Genomic DNA, 27,531 nt, shown 5'->3' on the forward strand with positions numbered 1-27,531 from the left:
TTTAGTTCTCACCTTCTAACACACCAATTAATGCCTTTTAGGTCTGGCTTGACAGCACACTGTCTGCATAATATAGTGTTATCAATGCCTTAACATATGCACAGATTAGGCTTTGACTTCTCCCCAAAGAGTATTATTGTCTCACCTCATTGGGTGTTTCGTTATCATACCATCTCCTATCCAGCGCTTACATTACAATGCTAATGAACTATTTCACATCTCAGAAGTACACAGTCCATTCTCACAGGTTGTTTGTCCACAGAAAGCAATTTTTTTTTTGTTTTCTCTTATTTACTGAAGCAGGGGATTCTTTAATATTTTAGACAGGACTGAAAATGTAAACAAGAGCCATTGGCTTGACCAATGCTTGCTCTTGATCATTACTCAACCAACATTTTTTAGAGCAACTTTCTATTTACAGGTTCCTAATTCCCACATCCTAACTCCAACCACCAATGAAACCTGGCTAGTTCCTTCAGTCTCCATAATAATGACTACTGTGCCAGTGAAAAGTCACACCTGCCGCAATTTACCCCTTCCTCCTGTGATGCATAAGGACACATCTTTTTCTCTTAAATCCACATTATTTCAACTGCAGAATCTTGAAGTCACTCATTTTACATGGTTTCCTTAAATTCATATGTATTTCAGTTTGCTCATTTTTTTCTTTCTAAGAAACTGTCCTCATTGACATTGAGAATTTAACGGGACTGCTTCTTAGACATTTTCCAGTCAAACATGCAATTCAATCTTCCTTTTCTACCTTACCCACTTCTACTCTCCTAGTCACTTAAATCTACCCTATTTGCAGCCACCACACTCCATTTTTTTTTATCCGCAGCTTACCCATGCCCTCTCTTTTGCTATTTCCTCTCCTCACCATAATCTACTTTGCTCTCTACCCCATCAACACAGAGTAAATCTGTCTTTCCCATCTACCAGTTGTGGCATAATGTAGCCTGAGAACTGTTTTTTTTTCTGTATGACTATTTTCCGTATGGTGAAATGTACATGCATTTAATTCACATGGTGGCGATTTATCAAAATAAGGGACTTCAGTTATTTTAATGGCTAACGCCATGGGTGAGTTATTCACAAGTGTACTGCCATGGGTGAGCATTGGAAAGTAAATTAATCTCACATAATGTTAGGTAATCATGAACATCATTTACACCTTTGGTAAATAAACCACATATGCACTCTGAATATGTCGCATAGAAAGTATCTGTTTGGGTCTAAAAAAACAGCACAAATTGCTCTTTCATGACTGCTCCATGCAGCATGGTATTGTGTTCAATTGGAGGCTTAGGGGACATCAACGGCCAATATAACCTTAGTTAGAAGATGGTTTGGGGAAGTTCTAGTAAAATGTTGCCGGCCAAAACTGTGATAATGAGCATTCTCTGCCACTTCAAGTGCCTTATGGTTTATGCAAACTATCAGAACTATGACTTCCCACCCTCCCTGGTGTCTGAGTGAAATTCTTTATGAAAAAAGAGCCGTGCAAATAATGTCAAAAGAGTGTTCCAGAATAATGGCAAAAACAAAACAAAGCCCTTTTTTTTAAAACGTATCCTGTTTTGCTATATTGCAGGTGAACCTGAACCCCTTGAAGAGCAGAGACAGCTGATCATTAACGAGGAAGGAACTGAACTGTTCTCTTACAAAGGCAATGATGTGGAGTATTTTGTCTCATCCAGTTCCCCTTCTGGCCTTTATCAGTTGGAGCTTCTTTCCACAGAAAAAGACACGCACTTCAAGGTGTATGCAACCACAACCCCAGAGTCAGACCAGCCTTACCCAGAATTACCATATGACTCCAGAGTGGACGTGACCTCGCTTGGACGTACCACTGTGACCTTGGCATGGAAGCCCACGCCCACTGCTTCGCTGTTAAAGCAGCCAGTCCAGTATTGCGTGGTTATCAACAAAGAACATAATTTCAAAAGCCTGTGCGCTGTAGATGCCAAACGCGATGCCGATGAAGCCTTCATGACGGTGCCGAAGCCAGGACTTGACTTCAGCCCTTTTGATTTCGCCCATTTTGGTTTTCATTCAGACAACCATGCCGGCAAAGAGCGCGGCTACTTGCCAAAAGCACCAGCTTCATCCAAGTTTTTGCGTCAAATAAATGGCAAATCCCGTGGAGACCTTCAGAAATTGTGCATTGGAAACAAAAACATCTTCACGGTGTCGGATCTGAGGCCTGACACGCAGTACTACTTTGATGTGTTTGTGGTAAACGTTATCACCAATATGAGCACCGCTTACGTTGGAACATTTGCCAGAACAAAGGAAGAAGCAAAACAGAAAACCGTCGAGTTGAAAGATGGGAAAGTCACTGATGTGTTCGTTAAGAGAAAGGGTGCCAAATTCCTACGCTTTGCTCCCGTCTCTTCCCATCAGAAAGTCACCTTCTCAGTTCATTCCTGCCTCGATGCTATTCAGATACAAGTCAGGCGCGATGGAAAACTGCTGCTGTCTCAAAATGTGGAGGGCGTCCGGCAGTTTCAACTAAGAGGCAAACCCAAAGCCAAGTACCTCATTAGGCTTAAAGGAAATAAAAAAGGTGCGTCTATGTTGAAGATTCTGGCCACTACAAAACTCAACAAACAGCCATTTCCGTCTCTTCCAGAAGATACAAGAATTAAAGCCTTCGACAAGCTACGCACCTGTTCTTCCGTCACAGTGGCATGGTTGGGCACGCAAGAGAGGAACAAATTTTGCGTCTACAAAAAGGAAGTTGATGACAATTACAGTGAAGAACAAAAGAAAAGAGAGCAGAACCAGTGTCTGGGACCAGATACCAGAAAGAAAACGGAAAAGATCCTCTGTAAATATTTTCACAGCCCAAACCTTCAGAAAGCTGTCACAACGGAAACTATAAAGGGACTTCAATCTGGTAAATCCTATTTGCTAGATGTGTATGTCATTGGGCACTCCGGGCACTCTGTGAGGTATCAAAGCAAACTGGTGAAAACAAGAAAGTTTTGTTAGTCTCAGAAATCGAAGGAACTCCAATCTGGACATTATCTGACCTAAAGTATGCAGATTGACTACTCACACAGCTGAAGAGTTGTGAACTGTACTTGTACTGTGTAGAAAGATATCAACTTGTATATTTATGTTTACATAACTACGTGGTTGCTTGGAACGACTGAGCTGACAGCATCAGGCATGCTATTATCTTGTGTCCAGTGTTCTCAGTTTGATGCTCGGTGGATGACAAATGAAACGGGATACCTTGGAGGAGCTGCCATTTCTTTTGCTTTGCACACTGCATGAACTGTTTATAAATTATTTTATACTTTACTCAGTGCTGAGACACGACACCTGACTGTCTTAACTCGCCTCCAGAGGTACACAGACTTTTTAGAGGATAGGATTTTCGTAAATAATTTATAATTTTTTGTTTAAAAAGTCTCTGTTTTTATAACTGTACATTCAACAAATGTTTATAAGCAACTACAATGATTCCCATTAACTTTCTGACGTGACCACATCCAAGCATTAACTGGACTGCACTCTTGATAACTTCATTGCTTTTGTAAATTCTTTCCTCTGTTAATTTTTATGTTTAAATATATATTTCATGTACAAAGTCGTCGTACATATATTCCTGTATATAAAGTAACAAATATTCGAATATACTTTGCTTCCATTCTATCTTTGAGGGTCATAGTAATATTAATGATATATTCTTTCTCCAACTTTGTCCAATCTGTGTTATTGGGGATGCTTTCTCAGAACTACTTTAACAGAATATTCAAGGAAAAGTGCTGCAACTCCAGAGAGCATTTAATTTTCACGAAAATAGTTATTGTTGTTGAAATCAGACATTAGTAGAATTCTAAAGATTTGACTATTGGGAAATATAAAGGACACCCACTTCTTGTGAAGAAGTGAAGGTAATGACATTGCAACACATGCTTTTTTAAGAGCTGACTTCACCTTTCAGTGAAAATTTCAAATTCATTGTTTAGGACCAAGGTTTCGTGATAACATCATATGTATTTCAGCCCCCTACTATTTGGGATAGGTCTAATAGTGATTTATCACTGAAGCAGTGCGTTCTGATTGGGCTAATTATTATTTAAAGTCACAATTAAGATTTACCGTAGCTCAATTTATTAGGCTTATCCTTCCCCTCCTATTGAGATACAGTCAAACAAAGCTGCAGACCTGCAGGCCATTTCATGATCTCAGGTTTACCCTCCTGTCTCTTAACGTTCTTTAGATAATTCAGCATTTGTAAATATTTAAAGAATTCCCTTTTAAGAAGCTGATATTCATGACTGAGTTTATCATATGTGCATATATGCTGTTGTCTTTAAAAGTAGCCTAATAACGTAACTCCTTGTTCAGCTCATTTCTGTACTATGGCATTGTAAAAAAAATACCAGCAGTTCTGTTTGTGCTCTTATTGGTGTATATACATTAAGTGAAGGGATATCTAGAACCTTAGTCTATTGTAGCTTGCATCCCTGACTACCTTGAACTAGACTTGCTTGAAGTAGTTGGGATCAAAAAGATGGAGTAGTCTTCCCCTTGCATTGCTACCCAAGCACATTGCATGTATATTAGCATAATTATCATTTCTTGAAGTATAGAGTAGGCTAGACAGTCTTGTACAGATAAACACCTAATGATAGTACTGAAAGTCAGGTAATGACCATCTATCCTCTTTCCATTACTCTTTAAGAAATTTGACTGGCTGTCATACCTTTTTGTAACCACAAACCAAGCTTGATATGGCTGCATCCAGCTGCTTAACGGGCATTAAAGGAATGTATATTAGAATGAAACTAAATAAATATAGACATTTGGGGTGTAAAGTTATTTTAATATGGTTGCATTTGATGATTACAGATATCCATTAAAACTTTAGCATTTTTATGAAGCAAATCATAATTTAAATGGAAAATCTCATAGATTTTAGATGAGATAAATGCTTCAAAAATGTTGGTACTTTAAATGTTGCATATGACGTTTGTACCAAGTTTCAGTTTGTTAGAACCTCTTTTTTGGTGTTGTTTAACTTAGAGTCTGGCCTATGTCTATATTCAATGGCTATTTCTTCTATGGCTGAGATAGCTGCTTCCCCATTACTATGGAAGTCCACCATGCCATCCGCAGAAGTGGCTATTTTTAATTGACACTCATTCAAATTAACTAGAGATAAGTGTAATTCTGCCTTTAATCTTAAACAAGACTTTACATGTAAAGTAAAAAGTAATAGGAACATTAGGCATCCATGTTGTGTTCCGTGTTTATTTTCTATGATCACAGATTCCTTCCCCATCACCACTATTACATCTAAACAGTTTTGATATAATCTCGGTGCTAATTTTACAGACCATGGGTCTACATTCATATGGAGTAGTACATCCCATAAAAAGGCCCAATCAGCTCTGTCAAAAGTCTTCTCAGCATCATGTAGGACCATACCAGCCCTCATCTCAAATCCACTTGCAGCAGCAAAAATGGCTATAGCCATGTGTATATGTTTGGTGGTATTACGCCCTGATATAAAACCATGTTTCTTATCAGAAATCAGCTTGGATACTACATCAGAATGCCATCTATCCAACATTTTAGCATATATTTCAGCATCAACATTTATCAGGGAGACAGGCCTGTATGATCCATGATATTCAGTGGGCCTATCTTTTTCAAAAAGACACATTAGCGTATGCTCCCAAGTAGCTGCGGTTGGGCTACCATTATACATAACAGTTACTTCATTCATATATAATTGGAGAATTCCTCCTAGAAATATTACATAGAATTATGAGGGTATAGCTTGTCAGCCTCTTACTCATTTGCTAGGCTTTGTATAGCATATCTCACCTCATCCTCTGTAAATGGTATTTATAAGAATTGTGAATCTGTGGATGAAGTTGTGTGCTAATAATCGGTTCAATATTCTCTCCTGATTTTGTCCCCCAATTCTGTGTATATCATTTCTGATAAAATTGCCTGAAAAGCTAAACAATTGCATGTGGCTCAGTAGACATTATGCCTTTATCATCCTTAATATGTTTTATAATAGTCATATTTGTTGTTCTTTGGATTTATAAACTAGTCTATGACCTAATGAATCACTGTATTCACATGTTGCTGATAAGGATGTGCAGTATTCTCTGCAGACCTCTAGTAACGTGTACTTTGACTGAAAGCAATTCAAGATATATATGTCGGTAGGGGAATGTTTGGACTCCAATAGTTTTAGCATGTGTATCCTATAATTGAGCTATTTTTGTGTCTACTATTTAAGGGTATGGTATACCTAGTAATCCCTCCCCAATGTATGATTTTCATAGTGTCCCAAACCGCTAGTCGTGTTGCAGATTTCTATTATGTTGTGTCAATGCTATGATTTCTTGTTGAATACAGTTTTTAAATTCTTAATTTTGTAATAATCTCCTATGGACGCTCCATATTTTGTGTACAATTGATAGATTAGTTGCCAGTGACATTATTAATGCACTATGGTCTGACCCAATTCTTAGCATTTACTGTGTGACACAGCTGCCCTTTAATTTCACTAGGTGCAAAAATTAATCTAATCTTGGATATTAGCTGTGGCAATAGGAGTAATATGTGAAACCATTGTAAAGTATGTCAGTATCTGTATATGACTGACACGAAACTCATGAGAGATCCAAAAGTCTAATAAGATTTCTCAGTGCTAGTCTGGTCTTTTGTAACCTTCTGTTCTTGTTGGATTGGTTAATTCTCTAAGATGATCTAGAAGGTACATATTACTTATCTTTCTACTCAAGTCCTCATTTCTAGAGTTAAAAAGCCAACATGTGACTAAACATCATTGTTTACTCCATACTGTGCAGAAAGAAAACTGTAGATCCCCAATCCTTACCAATGCAATACCCCACTGCCCATACCATCAGGCAATGTTTTGGTAATAGTAAACTATTTTATGTTTTATGTTGGGCGAGCATTTAATATACCACTCTGTGTATCCCCTCACAAAGGGAAAACTATTATGTATAAACCCATTTACTTATAAAGAGAGTGATCTGTAAAGAGAAGGTGTGGTTTCCTGCTAACAAAATATTAAACTATTGAATTCAGCTAACTCCCTCCTGACCAAAACTCTTTTTGTGCTCGCTGTACACTCATCAACATTATAGCTAAGAATTTTGAATGACCTCATATCTGTTTAATTTTAACAATTGAACAACACATCCTTTCTAAGTGATTACATTTTTATGTGTGCCCCTGGTTATCTGGTTGCAGCAACCTTTATCTTCAACTGCCTTGCCTCCCTTGTTCCCTTTATTATCCTTCTCCATCCATATGCCCTGATTCCCCCATCCCTTCTCCCTGATGTCTCCCCCCCGCTACCCCTCCAAAATTCCCTCATTCTCTTGAGCAGGGGTCCCTAACCTTTTCTGTAATACGAGCTATTTATGTTCAATGCAAATCATCCAGAGATACTACAATTATTAGTGTTTTAATTGTGACTACATTAGACAAAACTACATTAGTGGACACCCCAGGTAAGATTATCAACAGCGATCACCTTAGTGCATCAGGTAGGGTTGTCAGCAGTAATTTAAGAAAAGGCTTTATTAATTTGGAATGCCTCTACATGGCAAATATTTGACAGCCATAGCTACAATGCCCCCAGCACCAAAGTAGCTTTAGTAATACGTTTTTCCAATGTTGCATGATTTATCACTCAAACATTATACTTCAAATTCATTTTCGAAATTTAACAATTTTTCTCACAAACTAAGCATATGAGTTCTGAAAATAAATTAAATAACCAAAGCATAAGCTATTAATTGAGTTGCTCATAAGAGAGCTAATTATAAGTAGCATGAGAGCTACCAGTAGCCTGCCCTACAATGTCCCCATTGATGGTTACCCAAATGTAGAAAAGGGGGTAGCATAACTCGCACCCAGTGTGCAAGAATGGTTGATAAAAGCATGCTCCAACAGCCAGGGTTTACATTATCCAAAGCTACAGCTTCACTATTTGTGATTGTTTTTCAATTTGAAACAAATGCTACTCTGTCCTCTGCATCCTGAATTAATTTAAATTCTCCCTTCCATAGTATTCTTACATTAGCTTGTTGATCTATCTGCTCTTGACCACCCATGGCTTTTGTATCTGGGTTTAAGACTCTGATTTGGTATCTATCTATCTGTGCTGTCTCATAAGCAATATCTAGATTAATGCTAAATGTGAACCACACATAACCTGAAAAAGACCATTTGCTTCTAGCCGACATTAGAGTCTTTTCTTTCAACATATAATCAGGAAAACACTTAAGAACAGTGAGGGGTTCAGTATTCTAAGGGTTCACCTGAAAGGGTTCTGTATGTGTGCTCTAATTATTGATAGTTCTTTTTTGTCCTTAATCTGCAGTACCACTTAATTTAATAGCTCTGAGAATGTCTCCTTTAAGATATTGGTGCTTTCATTTCCTTCAGGAACACTCACCACTCTCAAATTGCAGTAGTAGAATCTGTTCTCAAATCCTCATTTTTATATTTGAGCATATTGATAGCCAGTAATGTTTCTTTGTGTGGGTTGCTGCATGTATTCATATTGTCTTTAACCCACTCCACCAGACTTTTCAATCAATCAGAAAAAGTTGTCAATGTCTTACCTGTGTCCTAAATCTTGATTCAGATCTAATAGATCTCTTGCATAATTCCAAATGTTCTTGTCATGTGTTCTTGTGCAGTTCATAAGATTAAATGTAGTAAAGTATTCTTCTTCTGTGCATAAGGAGCTTCATCTTCCCCCAAGACAGCTATTCCCACAATTTCATCAATGTTCTCTTCTTCCTCTATCTCTTCTCCCATCTCATCATCAAATGCCCTACATTGTTTCCCAAACTGTGGGTCGTGACCAGTGGGTCTTGAGCCTATTTTTGTTGGGTAAAAAGCAAGCAATAAATTAGACATGCCCTTAAATTGCTGCTTACTTTGTTATCATGGGGATTGGTGTTTACAGACTCCTTCTCCTTTCACTTTGCAGTCAGCAAAAGAAAAGTAAAGTGAACTATGTGAACATCTTGATGTGGTGTGTCTGTGTAAATTCAATGGCTATTTAAATGGAAAATGTGTTGTCTTTAAATGACAGTGTGCTACCACCCGAAGCTGTAGTTGGGTTAAAAAATCACCACCTCATATTAATGAAAGCCAAGTGGTCTGTGTACGTTTGTAATTTGAAAAAGTAGGTTATGGTGCAAAAATGTTTAGGAAACACTGCACCAGCACATTTTGTCACCTCTGAATTGCCATCCTTATCTGTAATATTTTTGGAATTGATTAAAGATACACCACTATCTTGAGCATGATGCTCAAAGAGTGCTGCTCTCTCGGGATGTTAAAAATATTCCAGTACTGCATATCTGTTCTGATGTATTGACATTGGCATGATGTCTTTCTCTGGTGTTAACATGATGGTTAATGCTTTTCCAGAAACGGCTTCTTTATCGTTGACCTCCTCACCCCTAGTCCCAACTGTGTCTTGCCTCAAATTATTTGTGAGTTAACAAGGAGTCTCTCTAACTATATTATAGCTGACAAGATTTAGCTGTCTCGTTATCTGTCTGATTGTTTGGAAATGCAGCTATGTCTGTGCAAGATTCAGCTGTTGCATTTTTGCCAGCTATGTTGACTGTCCCTGACCTTATGCTCATGAGTATTGTTTCTTCCTGGGTAGTTCAGGCCTCTGTGCTAAGTTGATCCCCAATCAGGACTGACGTTTCTGCCAGATATAATATAGTCACTTGTGCGCTCCCCCTGAAGTTGACATTGTGGCTGGGTCTCAGAGCCAGGTGTGGGTGCATTTTGTGGGTAAGCAGATATTCATTTTTTTCATAACCTGTGAATAGCTACTATATTAGGTTCCATGTGGGATCGAAGGCCCATTCCTCTCTCAGAAACAATTTCTCTGTTGGTCCAGTCTTGGGTTTATCCTGACTTTCAATACTTCCTTTTCTTGCAAGAATGTAACTGATTACTCAGCTTATTATCAAATGACATATATTTGCCCTGTACTATTTTGCTTTGTGGGTAGTTCAGCCGCATTAAATCCCTTTTGGGGCCGCTACTGATATTCAGCTCATTTATATGTGGTTGGCTTTTGCCAGTCTTTTTATCATTGCTCTTTAGCAAAGAAAGCTTGCTAATTAATGTATGTCCAACTAGATGCACAATTGGGGCCTCATTCCGCCAGGGCTGTTTTGGAGGTTGTACCGCCAACAGGCTGGCTGTACAAACTCGCGGATTACGACCGCGGTGGAAGAGCCGCGGTCGCACCGCCAGTCCCTGCGGTTTTCCGCCACGGTAGTCCCGGCGGTTTTCTGCCACGTTGGTCCCGGCGGTTGTAATCCACCAGGGCAGCACTGCTTGCAGCGCTGCCCAGGGGATTACGAGTCCCCTTCCCGCCATCCTGTCCATGGCAGTTCACCGCCATGGAAAGGCTGGCAGGAAGGGGAGTCGCGGGGCCCCTGGGGACCTGGCATGGGCAGTGCCAGGGCCTCCTGGCACAGCCCTATACTACTTTTCACTGTCTACACAGCAGACAGTGAAAAGCACGATGGGTGCAACTGCACCCGTCGCACGGCCGCAACACCGCCGGCTCCATTTGGAGCCGGCTCCCATGTTGCAGTCCACATCCCCGCCGGCCCAGCAGGGATGTCGAAATGGGCACGGCGGGAGTGTGGCCGCATTGGCGGCCGCACGGCGGTTCAAACTTGGCGGGCGGAACGTTGTAATGAGGCCCTTAATGTGGCTTTTGTTGGTGTTTTTTGTCCAGAGCATAAAACAGTCACTGTGCCAGGATTATGTTGTTGCAAAACACTTCTGGTTACCCCCTGAGAGCATTGATGGTCCAGTGCTGTCTCTTCCAATCATGCCAGCTACGTCTTCTATATCTTCTGCACCACACTCAGCTCTGATTCTACCTGTACTCCTTTCAATTCATCTGACTGCATTTTCAGGTATAGGATACAACGTTCCTATCTGGGTGTCAGTACAACAGAGAAATGGTAGCAGGAATAAACAAATATTGCTGTCACTCAATTACACTGTTACAGTGTACTCTTCTTGTTGCTCAAAATAGTAACTCTTTACCGCCAATACATTGTTGTGGTCTCTTCTTGTTTTATACATAACCCTACCTGTAGTATGGTGCTGGCATCTCAGAGTTATCAGTGCATCCCAGTGCTCTCTTGCATCTGGATATTGGAATACAAAAGTGATAAATCACTGATGATCCATGCCTTAATCATTAAGGCTGAAAAGGCAGTAAACGATTACTTGGTATCTCACCTTTCTTCTGTGTATTGCATGCATTTCTAATCTCTTTAAACACCTAGCGACCTTAGCATCCAGGAGCTCTAGCAGCATGCTGCTTCCTTCTGACCTCCTTTGTCTGTCATCTTGCCCTTGAAAGAAACACAATACATGTTTTTTGGATGTTGTCTAAAGGCAGAGTCTGAATAAGATCATAATCAGAACTACAATTCTAGAAAGCACTTAATTGCCATTGTTATGTTCTATTTGCTGACATCAGGTTCACTAGCATTGTCCTAATTGCAATAAAGAACTTAAAGAGTTATTGAACACTCAGCCAGAGAAGTTGTTCAGACTCCAAAGAATACCATAGGCTCCAGAAGATACCTGAAAATGGATATTGGAAGAGCAAGAATTACGTTTCAGTATCTTGATTTGGGCTTTGCATATTTGTGAACTCAACTCATATACATAGTGACTGTGATGGGAGAAAGTTCACTTTTTGTGGTTTTCAAAATGGTTTTAATTTTTATGATAGAATACCTTTTAGGTTCTACCTGAAGTGTCACTGTTGATACTCATGAACAAACTGGCAGAATATGTAGCTTGAATCTCCATTGGGATCACAAAACTGCACAATAGCTGTCTTGTCTTGAGCCTGAAAACACTTAAAACATATGGATTTCTGCAGTGTAGAATTGAAGTCTGAATTTGGAAAGATGCAGGCTTGAGGGACCACTTCTCTGGATTTCAGCTTTGGCACCAAGGTAATGTTTCTGGCTTACAATGTAGAGGATTAGTAATTACCCAAAGAACAATTCTAATTATAAGTATGAACATGATCAGGAATCACATGTTATGTACCCATGAAAGTTGGTTTAAAAGTTTCAAACCACAAAATTCTGAAGTCCAAAAAAAGAAAATACCTTTAACGTTGAAGCACACTAAGGGAAAAGATAGCACAATAATACATCAAATGGCACTGAAAAGGCAAAGGGTCACACATTGAGTTGGCAACACAAAAATTGCATTGACAGCCAGAAATCTACATTCTTGATCATCTTTAGTCAATGTTGTAAGTAACCATTACATTCATTATTCAAAATCCAGTGGCATAAAATCATAGGCTTTAACAACAAATTAAGAAAAGGAAATAATGACGAAAGAAAAACCATACATTTTAAAAGAACAGTGCTAAAGGAGGAATCTGAGACTTTAATTGCTCCTTCACCAACCCTGATACTTTCACCACACCACTCAGATGAAAGTTAGGATACGTCTATACCCTCCTGAAAAGGAACAGTTAGAACAGAAAGGCATTGAGGAGGCGAGGATCAGAGAGGAATTGGATAAAGAAAACCTCTTTGGACCAAGTGAGGATAAGGCGATTACAGCAAAACAAATCTTTCTTCCACTTGGTGTGAATCCTACAACATATAGCTCAAGGCAAGCAAAAGAAAAAATAGACAAGGTTATATGCAGCTGTTATTATTGATTGCTAATCACACATGGGGGGTATCCAGGTGCTCTGTACCAGGTGTGTAAGGCCATTGTTGAAGGGGTTACTTGAAAAACTAGTCCATCAGCTTCTTGGGAAAGTCAAGAACAGAGGAGGAGGCTCTGGTGTGTTGCAGGAGGACCTTTGAGGCTTTAGGGGCCAAGGATGAGAAGATGAGGCCCCTGCTATGCTTTATGTGTATGGGAGACCAGCAGAGTGGAAGTGTCTCGAAGTTTAGTGGGAGTAAATGGGACTGTTAAGCTAGGCTGGACCTACCCTGCTACAGAATGCTTTGCAGGTGTGGGTGAGAAGCTTAAAGTATGTGTGCTTGGCATAGGAGACAGTGGAGTTGCCTAAGGTGTGGTGAGATGCAGGCTCTCTGTGGGAGGTTAAAGACTGATCCGGCTGGAGCATTTTAGGTGGGCTGCAGTCTTCTTGTGAGCTAGTTGGCTATCCCTGCTTTCAGTGTGTTCCCATAGTCTAGTCTGCTGATGATGAGGCTTGGATGATCATTTTCCTGATGTCTGGTAGCCACTTGAAGATTTTTTTCAGCATCTTTAGGATGTTGAAGTAAGATGAGACCACTGTGTTCACTTGGGCGGTCATGTTCAGTTTGCTGTCTACGCTGAATCTGAGGTTTCTCACTCGAGAGCAAGGGTTGGGGGTGAGTCCAAGGTCTGTGGGCCACCAGGTGAAGTCATATTGCCAGACACTTCTGTCTTGTCCGAGTTCAGTTTGAAGCAATTGGTTTCATCCAGGTAGACACTTCAGTCATGCATGTGGTAAACTTGTTCCTGGTGTTGAGTGTTTGTGTCTGAGAGGGACAGCATCAGTTGTGTGTTGTCAATGTAAGTGAGGATGGTTATATTGTGAGCTAGTATGGTGTCGGCCAGACGAGTTGTGTAAATGTTGAAGAGCATTGGGCTGAGCGAGAAACCCTGCAGGACTCTGCAAATTAAATCTTGTGGTTTAGAGAAGTGGGGGTGGGCATGTTGATGGTTTGGTTTCTTCCAGTGATGAATGAGAAGATCCATTTGAGGATGTATCCCTGGATGCCTGCTTCATGAAGTCGTCAGATTGGGATGCTACTAACAAAATGGCAGTATCCATTACGTGCACCACAACAGTCCTATTGTGATGAAAGAGCCCAGAGGCTCAGCTAGGGCAAACTTGTGACAGCCCATTTGTTCCCTTTCATCAGATCAGCCTAATTGGATACACCTAAGGTTGTTTCTACTACAGGAGGAAATACCTTCAATGAAATGGGTTTTAATAATTGCTTCACAAGGAGATTGTCAAACATTTCTGAAAACAAAAATCACAAATCATAATATGTTACAAGAAAAAGTGATCACATGTCCCAATGGAGGGAGGCAGGTAACTCACACAATCAAAAAGGGGATATAGGAACTAAAAAGCAGTGGTGACAGTTAAACATCTGGGGCAACAAGCAATACGTGTCTAACCATACCTGGAAGATTGCCTGACTCAGGAGAATTCTCTTCAACATTGTGCCAAATGAGGTGTCACAAAGATGTTATTCTTGATGAGGTTCACAGTCGTCCAGCAGAAGACATGTACAATCCTCTCTCATGCTAAAATATTTTTGGGGTGTTCAAAGATTAACTCTATGAAAGTGGCAGTAACATTTACAACAGAGAAGAGTCTGACCTTTCATAATACAATTCTTTACCAAAATTTCAGTTTCTCATTGTTGTAACAGTCATGAAGAATTATACCATCTACTATTCTTCTGATACCACATCCAATCATGAGGATAAAAAGAATGATGTCATCTATTATTCTTCTGATACCACACTCACATCTAGGCATGAGGCCAATATGAATGATATTATATAAGTAAGTGATGATTGGAATGCTTGAATTAATGTCTTAGGCTGCATCCCAGTCTATTACTGTTTTGCACACCATGCTATTTTAGTTTGAACCCCAACATATGTAAATCAGTCTTGACCCTTTCCCATTGGGAACAGTCCAGCCCGAACTGCCAGGCCAGGTCCTCCTTAAACTGGAAAACATGAAAACCCAGGATTGGTTTTGCTCTGATTAGGGTTCATCAGCCTGGTATAGCTTAGTTCTAGTGGCACAGTGTGCACAGGACCAATGTCTGGGCCTACTCATCCCACCTAGGGTGATACACTGTAGTATACAAAACAGTGATGCATGGAATCCTTGAAATAATTTAATCTATTGGAAATCACTCTGGCTGCATCCCAGTACATCAATATTTTGCATCCTATGCCACCTGAGTTTGAACTCAGCCATATGCAAGTCAGTCTTGACGTAGCTCCGAAGGAAACATTCTAGGTCAAACTGCCAGGCTCTCCCTGAATCCAAACACAAGCAACCCAGGACTGGTTGATTAGAGCTGGCTGATTAGAGCTCATCAGCCAGGAATTGCTTGGTTCCAGTGACTCTGGGCATGGGACCTACGCCTGGGCATACCTGTTCTACCAGTGAATAATGTCATCTAGAATTCTTCTGATACCACATGCAAATCTTCTCATACAGCCATTAGGAATGATGTAATCTAATATTCTTCAAATATCACATGCACATCTACCAATGTGGCAAATACAAGAGTGGGTCTGAAGTCAATGCTAAGTGTCTGGGAGATTAGTACAATCTAGTAGTTCTATCCTACAATGTTGCTCATTGTTTTCTGCATTGGCATGCTTTGGTATCAAAAACAATGCTATCATATTTGAACAAAGCCCTTGATACTTGTGTGAAGACCATCTACTTAATCAGGGGGTGTGCTTTGAGCCATTACATCTTCAGATCATTTTGTGAACATCAAGAAAGCGAGCATTCAGGTTTGCTTATCCACACAGAAGTCTGTTGGTTGTCACGAGGACAAGCTTTATCCCACTTCTTTGAACTGATGGAATAAATCAAAGTTTTTCTGGAGGAGCATGAACGCAATCTGGTTGGGACATTAAAATCACAAGAATGCTCCCAAAAAGATTTAAGCTCTGTGGTGGCTGAACAAAAATAAAATGTGCTACTGGAGAGGCACTTTGCATACTGCGTCTATTCTGTGCACACTACAACCGATGGCTCTCAAATAGTGCATTTAGTTAAATAGCCATCAAGAATCTGTGGTCCACAAGGAATGCCTAGTAACATATCAATGTACTGAATTTAAAAATTATTCTCTCAGATTGGAAGGCCTTCAAAAGCAGGTCATGGGGTAGGAGACCCAAATTTTTTACAAGTAATGCTGAGATTATGGAAAAGGTGTGTGTGCATGTAGATTGCTTTAATAAGCTGTTGCCTTAATATTTTTGCTTTGTGGTCTGATGAGGTGCAAATGGTGATGCGTGTACTGCAGGGGTTTCTAAATGAGCATCCCCTGGATTATGTATACATTGTAACATGTGTTTTTTAAGATGCATTTCTTTTTGTTGTGTGCACATTTTAAATATCTGTTATGTTTGTGAGTTTGATTTGTTTTTCATTGCATGTTCTTGGGTCGAGCTACATGTGTTTATTTGGGAATGATAGCCCACACAATTTGTTTCCACAAACATATATGCAAATAGTGGTAAATATGTTCTTAAATTATAATTATATTTTTGACTTTGTGGTAAGTGTGTATGTTGGTATTGGGCTTGCTGTGGGTGTGTGAACTGTTGTTCCAGTACTTTCAATTTTTTCAAGTACTGTACTCTCTGCCTCCATTTACTTCTACCCAATGGCACTGTAGTTGTTGTTAGTGGCGTAGTGAGGTGTTTGAGTTATGTCAATGCTGGGTTGGTGTAAATGTGAGCTTGGTTGCCCATAGTATTACTTTGGTAGCTTTGGGTATGACTAGTGTGAACCAGGCTTGGGATTTAGTAAATGAATGGCCCTCTCTATGTCACTGTTTGAATTTTCACTTTGCCATACACATCTTGGAGGACATATTCCCTATTTTGGGGCCTCCCCAACTCAAGTTCTATATTTACACCCTAGAAGAAAGTTTTCATGTGCAGTATATTCAGCACATGCATCAGATAGATCTGTACACAAAAATCCAGTTAACATTTTTGGATGGTTCTTTGTGAACTGTTCTCACAGGTTTGCTATGGTGTTAAGCTAGTCTTAAATCTTTCTTCCGCAATGCAAAATCATGTCCTTATCTCTTGGGTTAACATGAAATTATGACATCTTAAAGCCAATGAATTGAATTAGTAAACCCCAGGACTAACCCACAACTAGGCTAGGAGTGGCACAGTCTTACAATCATTCCTAATTTCTGCTCCCACAACATGTCATAACCCTCATCTGGTGGCTGAATGAGGGCCCAGTTCACAAAGGTCACTGTGGTAATTCAGAATATTTTATCCAGCTGTAATAATGCTACATTTGAGGTTCAAAAAGAATCCCATAGGTACTGAACAGTCATTGAATCCCTTTAAAGTTCCAATGCCTGTCATTTATGCACACACAATTTTCAGCAAGGAAAGATTTTATACGGGGAACGTTAGGAGGAAATGTGGATTTGTATGTGTAACTTTAATTTTCCCCTTTCAGAAACATTTTCTCTTACTTCCCTATATTGCTTGCGCTCTTTCCATGCCCACTCCCACCCTGGGAATGCTCTGGCTGCCTTTTGTGTAAAATTGTGTGCATATACGGTGGGCATATACATTGTGTAAAAATATTACCTACCCACCCTGTGACAGGAAATTGAATAACCTCAAAGGTAAGCCTTTGGTGCTCATACCTAATTTTGAAGGTACAATCACTCAATGAGTTGTCCTTAAAATAAGTTTTTGAATTACGAAATTCCACTGCATTCAGAGAATGGTTACATTCACAAATGTATTTAGCAGGATTCAACTCCACCCATACTTATTACATGAATGGATTTAGTGAAGTTACCCTTGCAAAGGTTTTTTATGCACCGAAGTTAAGGGTTAGTGTGAAAAATGTTTTTATTTAATTTGCCTATGAGTGAGGACCACAAATTAGCTGAGTATGCAGTCCTTCCAAAATAGCCTTATTATAGGGAACGAGTAAGTTGCACTTTAATGAACCTAACAACTATTAGCCTAGATTATCCTCAGGTTGGTGTAACATTTTCTTGGTATAAAAACTGCACACAGACAGATTCAAATTCTATATTCAGTGTTTGTGTCGCCAGCTTTATGAGCTGAGTGAATTGATTATACATTATAAATTGTTGAATAATGATCAATCCATTTGCACAACCGATCAATAGGTGACATTCATGGTTGTTGAGTACATGTACTGACAAGATTTAAATGTGTTGGAATGTCGAACATGTGAAAACGTTTTCATAAACTGTGATTTAGTATCCATTTGGATGTCTAAGAGTGAGGTGCATTTTCTGACTCTATTGTGGTGCAACCAGTGTATTGCAGTATGCCAAAACCATAGGTCTTGTTTTTTTAGTCTGAGTGGTATGTCATTTTGACATTATATTTTTAAAGAAACATTGCAAGGGAAAAACTTGTAAAAATGGGCTTTATGACCAAGAAAATGAGCCCATATTTAACTCTTTCTGCTTTGCAGATTAACCCTTCATCATGTCAAAAAAAAGGAAACGGAATGATGACTTTTTGTGCTTTGATTTCACTTTGACAACAGGAAATGGCTTGCAAAAACACCAGTGCATTCTTCGTTGTGTTGTGTGTTTTCAACTCAAATCTGAAGGCATCCAAGTTTCAAGAGCACTTCAAGAACAAGCATGGCAGAGCTGATGTTGAAGGTTAAGATGTTTGGTCATTTAAAATCAAAATAGCTCATTTCGATTATGGAAGAACTCTTCCAAGGTTGGGTTTCATTTCTGTTGAACAACCACTACTGCTTGCTTCATACCAAGTGGCATATAAGGTTTCCAAATCCAAGAAGCCCCATACAGTTGTAGAAGATCTCATCAAGCTATGTGCACTATAAATGGCAACAATCATCCTGAGCAGAGAAGGGAGAAAAACAATTGAACTAATAGCCCTATCAAATAATGTGATTCACAACTGAATCAGTGATTTGAGCGAAGATGTTTTGGACCAAGTTATCTCAGATGTCAGAGCTATTCCTCTGAAAATCTGTATTCAGTTGGATGAGTCAACTGATGTCTTCAGTTGTAGTCAACTCATGATGTCAGTGAGGTATGCCAATGGTGGTGCTGTCAAGGAAGATTTCCTGTTTTGAGAAGATCTGAAAACAACCACAACTGTAAAGGATGTGATGCAGCTGGTGAAAGACGTTGTTGCTGAACATGATTTAGATATAAAGGTCATTGGTTCTGACAGGGCACCTGCAATGCTTGGAAATAAATGTGGCTTTTTTGCATTGAAGAAAAAGGAGATCCAAGGCTTGAAAGCTACCATTGTTTTTATTCATCAGCAAGCTTTGGCATCAAAAACATTGCTTCCAAACCTGAACAAAGTCCTTTATACTTGTGTGAAGATCATAAACTGAATCAGGGGGCATGTTTTGGACCATTGCTTCTTCCAATCAAGGAACTGAGCATTCAGTTTTGCATTTCCACACAGAAGCCCATTGGTTGTCACAAAGCAATGCTTGAACTAGCTTCTTTAAAATGCGGGAAGAAATGAACGTTTTTTTGGGAGGAGCTTGAATGTGATCTAGTTTGGGCCTTGAAATCACAGGAATTCGCCAAAATGCTGGCTTCCTTGGCTGACATTTTCACTCGTATGAATGATCTGAGTGTTTCTCTTTAAGGAAAAGGGATAAACATATTGAAGGCTTTCGAAAAGTTTAATTCCTTCATGGAAAAGTTACCCGTTTGGCATCAAAGGACTGAAAGAGTTAATGTCTCAAATTTTCCTTCACTTGAAGAGATGGTTGATGATCTGGATTCACAACTCCTACTGTGTGTAAATAAATTGTGACTCATTTTGAAATGCTGTCAAAATCATTTGATGGATATTTTGACTCTGGAGACCTGAAGATTGCTGAAGAATGAATCATCAATCCATATTCCTACAATTTGCTGAAAATGTCAGATGATGAAGAGCTGACGGAAGATCTTATAGATTATCAGACAAATCAAGCTCTTCAAGTGCAATTTAAAAGCACGACTTTGCAGTTTTGGAGTTCAGCACTGGATAAGTTCCCAAGACTTTGTGGAATAGTGTAGGAAGGTAGCCTCTTTCTAGCCTTGTTACTGACACTTTAGGCCTGTTTGTGAGTATATGTCTGGGTGTTTTTACTGTCTCACTGGGATCCTGCTAGCCAGGATCCCGGTGCTCATAGTGGAACCCCTATTTGTCAGTGTGTTTGATATGTGTCACTGGGACCCTGCTAGCCAGGACCCCAATGCTCATAGTTTGTGGCCTATATGTGTTCCCTGTGTGGTGCCTAACTGTATCACTGAGGCTCTGCTAACCAGAACCCCAGTGTTTATGCTCTCTCTGCTTTTAAAATTGTCACTGCAGGCTAGTGACCATTTTCACCAATTCTGATTGGCACACTGGAACACACTTATAATTCCCTAGTATATGGTACCTAGGTACCCAGGGTATTGGGGTTCTAGGAGATCACTATGGGCTGCAGCATTTCTTTTGCCACCCATAGGGAGCCCAGACAATTCTTACACAGGACTGCCACTGCAGCCTGAGTGAAATAACGTCCACGTTATTCAGGGTGCCCCCACATTCTTCAGGGCAATTTGCCCGGACTTTGTGAGTGCAGGGACACCATTACACACATGCACTACATATAGGTCAATACGTATATGTAGCTTCACAATGGTAACTCCGCATATGGCCATGTAACATGTCTAGGATCATGGAATTGTCCCCTCATGCCAAATCTGGTATTGGGATGCCAATCCCATGCATCCCCGGGGCTCCAGCATGGACCCCGGGTACTGCCAAACTAGCTCTCTGGGGTTTTCACTGCAGCTACCACTGCTGCGAACCCACAGACAGGCTTCTGCCCTCCTGGGCTCTGGGCAGCCCAGTTCCAGGAAGGCAGAACAAAGGATTTCCTTGGGGGAGAGGGTGTTACACCCTCTCCCTTTGGAAGTAGGTGTTAAGGGCTGGGGAGGCGTAGTCTCCCCTAGCGTCTGGAAATGCTTTGAAGGGCACAGATGGTGCCCTCCTTGCATAAGCCAGCCCACACCGGTTCAGGGATCCCCCAGCCCCTGCTCTGGTGCAAAACTGGACAAAGGAAAGGGGAGTGACCACTCCCCTGTCCATCACCACCCCAGGGTTGGTGCCCAGAGCTCCTCCAGTGTGTCCCAGACCTCTGCCATCTTGAATGCAGAGGTGTGAGGGCACAGTTGAGGCCTCTGAGTGGCCAGTGCCAGCAGGTGACGTCAGAGACCCCTCCTGATAGGTGCTTACCTGGTTAGGTGGCCAATCCTCCTCTGAGGGCTATTTAGGGTCTCTCCTGTGGGTTTCACTTCAGATAATGAATTCAAGAGCTCACCAGAGTTCCTCTGCATCTCCATCTTCGACTTCTGCCAAGGATCGACCGCTGACTGCTCCTGGACACCTGCAAAACCGCAACAAAGTAGCAACACGACGACCAGCAACATCGTAGCGCTTAATCCTGCCGGCTTTCTCAACTGTTTCCTGGTGGTGCATGCTCTGAGGGCTGTCTGCCTTCACCGTGCACTGGAAGCCAAGAAGAAATCTCCTGTGGGTCGACGGAATCTTTCCCCTGCTAATGCAGGCACCAAACTTCTGCATCACTGGTCCTCTGGGTCCCCTCTCATCTTGACGAGCATGGCCCCTGGAACAAGGGAGCTGGATCCAAGTGACCCCAATAGTCCAGTGGTCCTTCTGTCCAAATTTGGTGGAGGTAAGTCCTTGCCTCCCCACGCCAGACAGCAATCCTGTGTACTGTGCGAACTGCAGCTGCTAGGAATTCTGTGCACTTTTGCAAGGATTCCTTCATGCACAGCACAGCCCAGGTCCTCAGCACACTGTCCTGCATTGTTCAACACACCGAGTTGACCACCGGCTCCGTGGGACCCTCTTTTGTTGTGTTGAGATAACCGCCATACTCAGATTTCTTGAATGCCTGTTCAAGTGCTTCTGTGGGGGCTGCCTGCTTCTGCATGGGCTCTATCTTTTCCTGGGCCCGGGCAGCACCCATTATCTTCAGCCATGACTCTTGCAGCTAGCAAGGTTTGTTTGTGGTCTTTCTGTGCGGAAATAACTGCATCCTCCAGCACACCGTGGGACATCATCTGACCAAAGGAGAAGTTCCTGGCACATTCCGTTGTTGCAGAATCTCCAGCTTCTTCCACCCAGAGGCATCCCTTTTATACCTTCATCCGGGGTTTAGTGGGCTCCTGCCCCCCCTGGACACTTGCGTGACTGTTGGACTTGGTCCCCTTTCTTTGCAGGTCCTCAGGTCCAGGATCTGTCTTCAGTGCTTTGCAGTCAGTTGTTGTCTTTGCAGAATCCCCTATCTCGACTTTACTGTCTTTCGGGGGTAGTATGGTAACTTTACTCCTACTTTTCAGGGTCTCGGGTGGGGTATCTTGGACACCCTTAGTGTTTTCTTACACTCCCAGTGACCCTCTACACACTACACTAGGCCTGGGGTCCATTCGTGGTTCGCATTCCACTTTTGGAGTATATGGTTTGTGTTGTCCCTAGGCCTATTGTGTCCTATTGCATCCAATTGTATTCTACACTGTTTGCACTATTTTTCTAACTGTTTACTTACCTGATTTTGGTTTGTGTGTATATATTGTGTATTTTACTTACCTCCTAAGGGAGTATATCCTGTAAGATACTTTTGACATATTGCCACTAAAATACCTTAATTTTTACTAACTCTGAGTATTGTGATTCTTATGATATAGTGCTATATGAAATAAGTGGTATAGTAGGAGCTTTGCATGTCTCCTAGTTCAGCCTAAGCTGCTCTGCTATAGCTACCTCTATCAGCCTAAGCTGCTAGAACACTACTAATCTACTAATAAGGGATAACTGGACCTGGCACAAGGTGTAAGTACCATTAGGTACCCACTATAAGCCAGGCCAGCCTCCTACAAATAGCGCTCCGTGTCCTCATTCCATTTGCAACCACATACGTGTGTGAATCTGAATTCAGTTCTGTTTTGTCAATCAAGACAAAATAAAGGAATAATCATTTCTGTTTTGTCAATCAAGACAAAATCTGGGAATCGCCTGAATACGCAGGCAGACTTGTGGATTGCAATCAGCAAGAAAGCTTCATGTTTTGACAAAATTATGAATGAGATGCAGGAACAAAGAAATCATTGAATTTTATAATCACCTGGGACTGATTTTACTGTTGTAAATTTTTTCTAATTGCCCAAATTATATTTGCATTTTATGCACTGAGCTGAAAGCGTATTTTTTTAGTTCAATTTGTTCACCCGCTGTACTGTATGTAGTTCAATCTGTGGATCAAAAAATAAAAAAATGACTATTCATCTTCAAATGTGATATTACTTTTGTAGGGCTTGTGAACATTAATCAAACATTTCCTAGGGATGCAGACATAAAACAGGTTGGAAACGCCTGAGCTAGACAGAGGCAAATCCTCAGTAAGAATTATTTTTTATGAGTATTGTTTTTATGACATGGTACATTTATGCCTTCACTAATAATTTCTCTGTTTGTAGGGCTTTGACATAATATTGTATCACTGTCTCTGTATAATTGTTTTGTAGGGAAACTTTATATTTGCATTTTCAAAACTTTTCTACAGCCACATAAGGTACATTTTAATATACAATTAAATTAGCGAAACCTGCTATTCTTGTTGTCAGGTATCAAAGCATTTGGATGCAGTGACAATGTTCACACTCCCAAGAATGTTGTGTTGGAATACCTTCCTCACTGCATATGTCTATTGCCATTGAACCTGAACTAGAAAGCAGTGTCTTAAAATGAACAATAGCAAATAAAACCTTTGTCACATGTGTTGTGCATTCATTCAATGCATTCTGTTATCTATATTCACTCTCAGAACATGACTTTGGCTGAGAGATGGCTGAGGCTGCAAGCACGCCTCGTCCTTAGTAAGTAAACTTACACGGGGATGTGTATAGGTCGATGAACCTTTTGGATCGCATGGAGTATCCTAGTCATGTAGTGCCTACCAAAATCAATAATCAGCATAGACAACCATTAATTTTCTAATGATTTACTATAACATCTATTCATGAATAACCACAACTCAGTGAAGAGTTAAACACATTTTATTTCCCTATTGATTACAATACTAAATCATCTGTTAGATCAATCTTTATTCAATGAGCTCAATTATTAATTTGTTAATGAAAAACATCATAACATAACTCGAAAAAAAAAACAACAACATATGCGTAAATGCATCTACACACGCCAAAAGAATGCCAGCATTACTATCAGAGTTCAGCAAATAGCTCGTCAATCATTTGTCACTGTCAACATCACCCCTAACAGCCTACCTAGCCAAGATTAGCATCAGCATGCTGGGCTTCATGCAAAACAATTTTGAGAAAAACATTAATTTGGAAAAAAAATCTATCTAAGTGAGAATTCTATAATCAGCGCAGTTGGTACCTAGAAGAAAAGGCACAATTTGTCAGTCACATTTTCATAGCTACCTATCCACAGGATGGATCAGCAACAAAGTCAGTCTTCATCTTCAGGTCATCAATTAGTCAGCCACGCATCAGACTCACAGATTATGAGCCCAACAACAGAACCTCGGACAGCATCTCCTGACGTCGTCAATTCTCCCCTCGCATCCCCAGTTTTAGCCCCTTGTCATGACTTTTTATTAGGGTCTCCCAGTCCATCCCCCTAATTCCTAATTGGTCAGTCAGTCAGCAGCTATGACTTTAACCTATAATATTTGTTTATCAAATCTACCAATTTTAATATCAGTCCTTTCTAAAGATGCAGATTGGTCCGCTATACGATGTCCTCATCATCCGGCTCTTCAGGTATCAAAATTGTTGCATGTTCCTCTTCAGTCAGTGCCTCCATTGTTTTAGTCCTGGGAAAGTACATTTAGCCTACTCTACACATTATTATATCAAATTGTCTTCATCATTTCCTGTGAGCCGTTACATTGCAGAAAATTCTAGCTAATCAACTTTAACATCGGGCAGTTCAGGGTCATGTTATACATCCAGCTTCTTGCAAACGCCGTTATTATTTCTGCTCTCTGTGTGCGAAGCCTAGAAAGACTATGCCATGATTTAAGCTAAGTTAGCACTGCAAGGTAAGGTAAAACATAGGTTATACATTACAATATGACATATTACCACATTATTCTTGTATATTTGTCATTACTTCATATAGTTTCAGTTATAGTAGTACAATCTCGTATAAGTGGCTGTCAAGCCCCAAGGGCACATTTTCAAACGTGCACATTATTTTCTCTGCAATTAATTTCTCTACAAGCTTTTTATTGTTTGAACACATAAACATCATTAATAATTTTCTAATTAGCTATCTGCTTCAGCAGGCTGAAGTGTCTTTGACAAGCATATTGTTGTAGCTTAGTAGGCCTAAGGTAACCTTTACTTGTTTGAGCAGTTTGAGGTTAGTGAGACTGATCCTAACTTGTGATGTTCTGCAAAACAAACCAATGCACGGTGTGGAAGGGGAAGGTCTTGTGTTGTATTGTCTGTCCAAATCCTAAAATTACTGTTGATAAGCATAGCCAAATATATAAATGAACATTCCATTAGCTGACAATTACCAAATATATTACCTATCCTCTATGGAAATGTCAGTATGCACTTACCTTGATTCTGGATCCAAGTGGAGCAATTTTCCTCACTTCCCTGTATCCACCACAAATCAAACACAATAGTAATATGTTGGTTAGCAGCAGAGCTGGAAGAAGAGGAATGAGACAAACAGACACACTAGATATCTCAACTCTGGATTGTTAATCTGCTGGGGACTGGCATCTACTGATTTTAAGGGCTATTTAAATGCAAGATTCATATCTTTAGTACTTTGCCGTTTAATGAGTCATCTATCACTTACTGTTATACAAATTATATTTCTTCTGTTTATCTCTCTGTTTCATGCATTGTGTATTGATTAGCTCCCCTGGAACTAAAATATAAACAATATCTATGTAATCAATGTTAATTCAGCCTTGATATTAGCTCATTCTCTTCACTGATTAAAATAACTACCTTCTGTTTTTCCACCTCTGATTCTGAAATACATTTGAGGTTGTCCCTTCATAAAATTGTAATATAACAAACTACCATCATAACTATATATTTCTCAGTGATATCAATTCATCATTTCCCTTAATTCCATGACCACTAACTTAAACATATACATTGTGACTATTTTATCGGTCTTTCAAGGTTATGCAGATCGTTTCCATTTTTCCACACAATTTAAAAACTAATGTAACAAAGTTTATTAAGAAATAATTAAATTATTTTTAATTAATTCTATTCATCACTAGTAACCATTAAACATGCACATTAAAACAAATCTTTTTTTCTATAGGTAGAAATATGTTTTTTTTTAATTTACAGTTCGGAAAAATAAATTTACTTTAATTTAATATCTTTCCATTAGGTAAAGATTTAATTCAAAATTAATTTAATAGTGTGGTATCATTTTAAAAATTTAGTTTGACAATTAAGTACATTTAGTAAATGAATTATTATTTAACATAAATATATTGTTAATATTTGGGAGATAAATACTTTGTTTAGATTTTGCTTCTACCTCACTATAGGAAGACTCTGCAGTCAGGGTGAAGATCTCTACAAGGTGAATTATAGGCCCCATGTGTTAACTGCCTGGAGATGAAGACACTATACCAGTGCAACTGTCTGTCATGTCCTCACCACCCCCTCATGCACCCTCTCTGACCAACTTCAGGAAGGGACTCAAGACCTGGCTCTTCTACTAACACTGCCAGCAAGTGGACACACACAGGTGACAATCCGTGCTCTACAAATATTTATTGATTCATTGATTGATCATTCTAGAGGTATCATTGGACAATAGATTGAGCCCCACTCCTCATCTGACATTTTAGTTCAGGTCAGCTATTGCAGCATTGCATTGTGCTTGTCTCTTTCTGGGTATGGTGGCACTAATATTTTGTACTAAACGCTTGCTTAATTTTTGTGTTTCAGGTGATCATGTATATTCTGCTTCTGTAACTCCAGGGATTTGAGGCAGAAAGAAGACATCCTCCTCCTGATTGTGGCATTTATTTCTGTACAGCATAGTAAACTTTATTGAGGCTTTCTTCACTGTGGTTCAGTGCCAATTTACTCTGTTTAGGGATTTGTTGTGGAGCAAGGAACCCAGGCAGTTATTAAAAGATCACACCACAGAAAATTCAAAAGGCACCATTTCCTAAGTCTTTGTTAGTACTCCACTTGCACCATTTCACAGAAAGGATTTGAAGCTGTGCACAAAATGATCAACAGTGGAAGTAACAGGCACCAAATTTTGCAAAATTAAAAGGATAAATTCTATTTTCAAATCTAAATTGGTGAATTAATTTATTTAAGTTGTAAATAGTAAACATATCACAAAAGATTTTTTGAAAAAAAAATGACATCATGTACAACATCTGGGTTCAAACCGACACCACACGTGGCAATGGATATCTTAATTTTAAATTTAAAAAACATAAAAATTCACAGCAAAAAAAAACTCAAAGTGATGTTATAGTTAATAATTGTAATAATGTTAATTTACATTAAAAAAACGTAGAAATTCAATGAAGAAACCAAAGGGACATTACAATGTCATTTCTATCCATAACTGTTGGGG

General features: G+C 39.8%; 1 protein-coding gene across 1 annotated transcript in view; it reads left to right on the forward strand.

Annotated features, from left to right (window-relative positions):
- NDNF (neuron derived neurotrophic factor) overlaps positions 1-7,099 on the forward strand; it is a 73,113-nt gene extending 66,014 nt beyond the window's left edge. Inside the window, exon 4 of the mRNA XM_069242563.1 lies at positions 1,595-7,099. Coding sequence (XP_069098664.1) covers positions 1,595-2,997 — 1,403 coding nt within the window. The 3' untranslated portion in view covers positions 2,998-7,099. The remainder of the gene's footprint in view (positions 1-1,594) is intronic.
- The last annotated feature ends 20,432 nt before the right edge of the window (positions 7,100-27,531 follow it).

Source organism: Pleurodeles waltl, chromosome 1_2, assembly GCF_031143425.1.
Source record: "Pleurodeles waltl isolate 20211129_DDA chromosome 1_2, aPleWal1.hap1.20221129, whole genome shotgun sequence".
Taxonomy (NCBI): Eukaryota; Metazoa; Chordata; class Amphibia; order Caudata; family Salamandridae; genus Pleurodeles; species Pleurodeles waltl.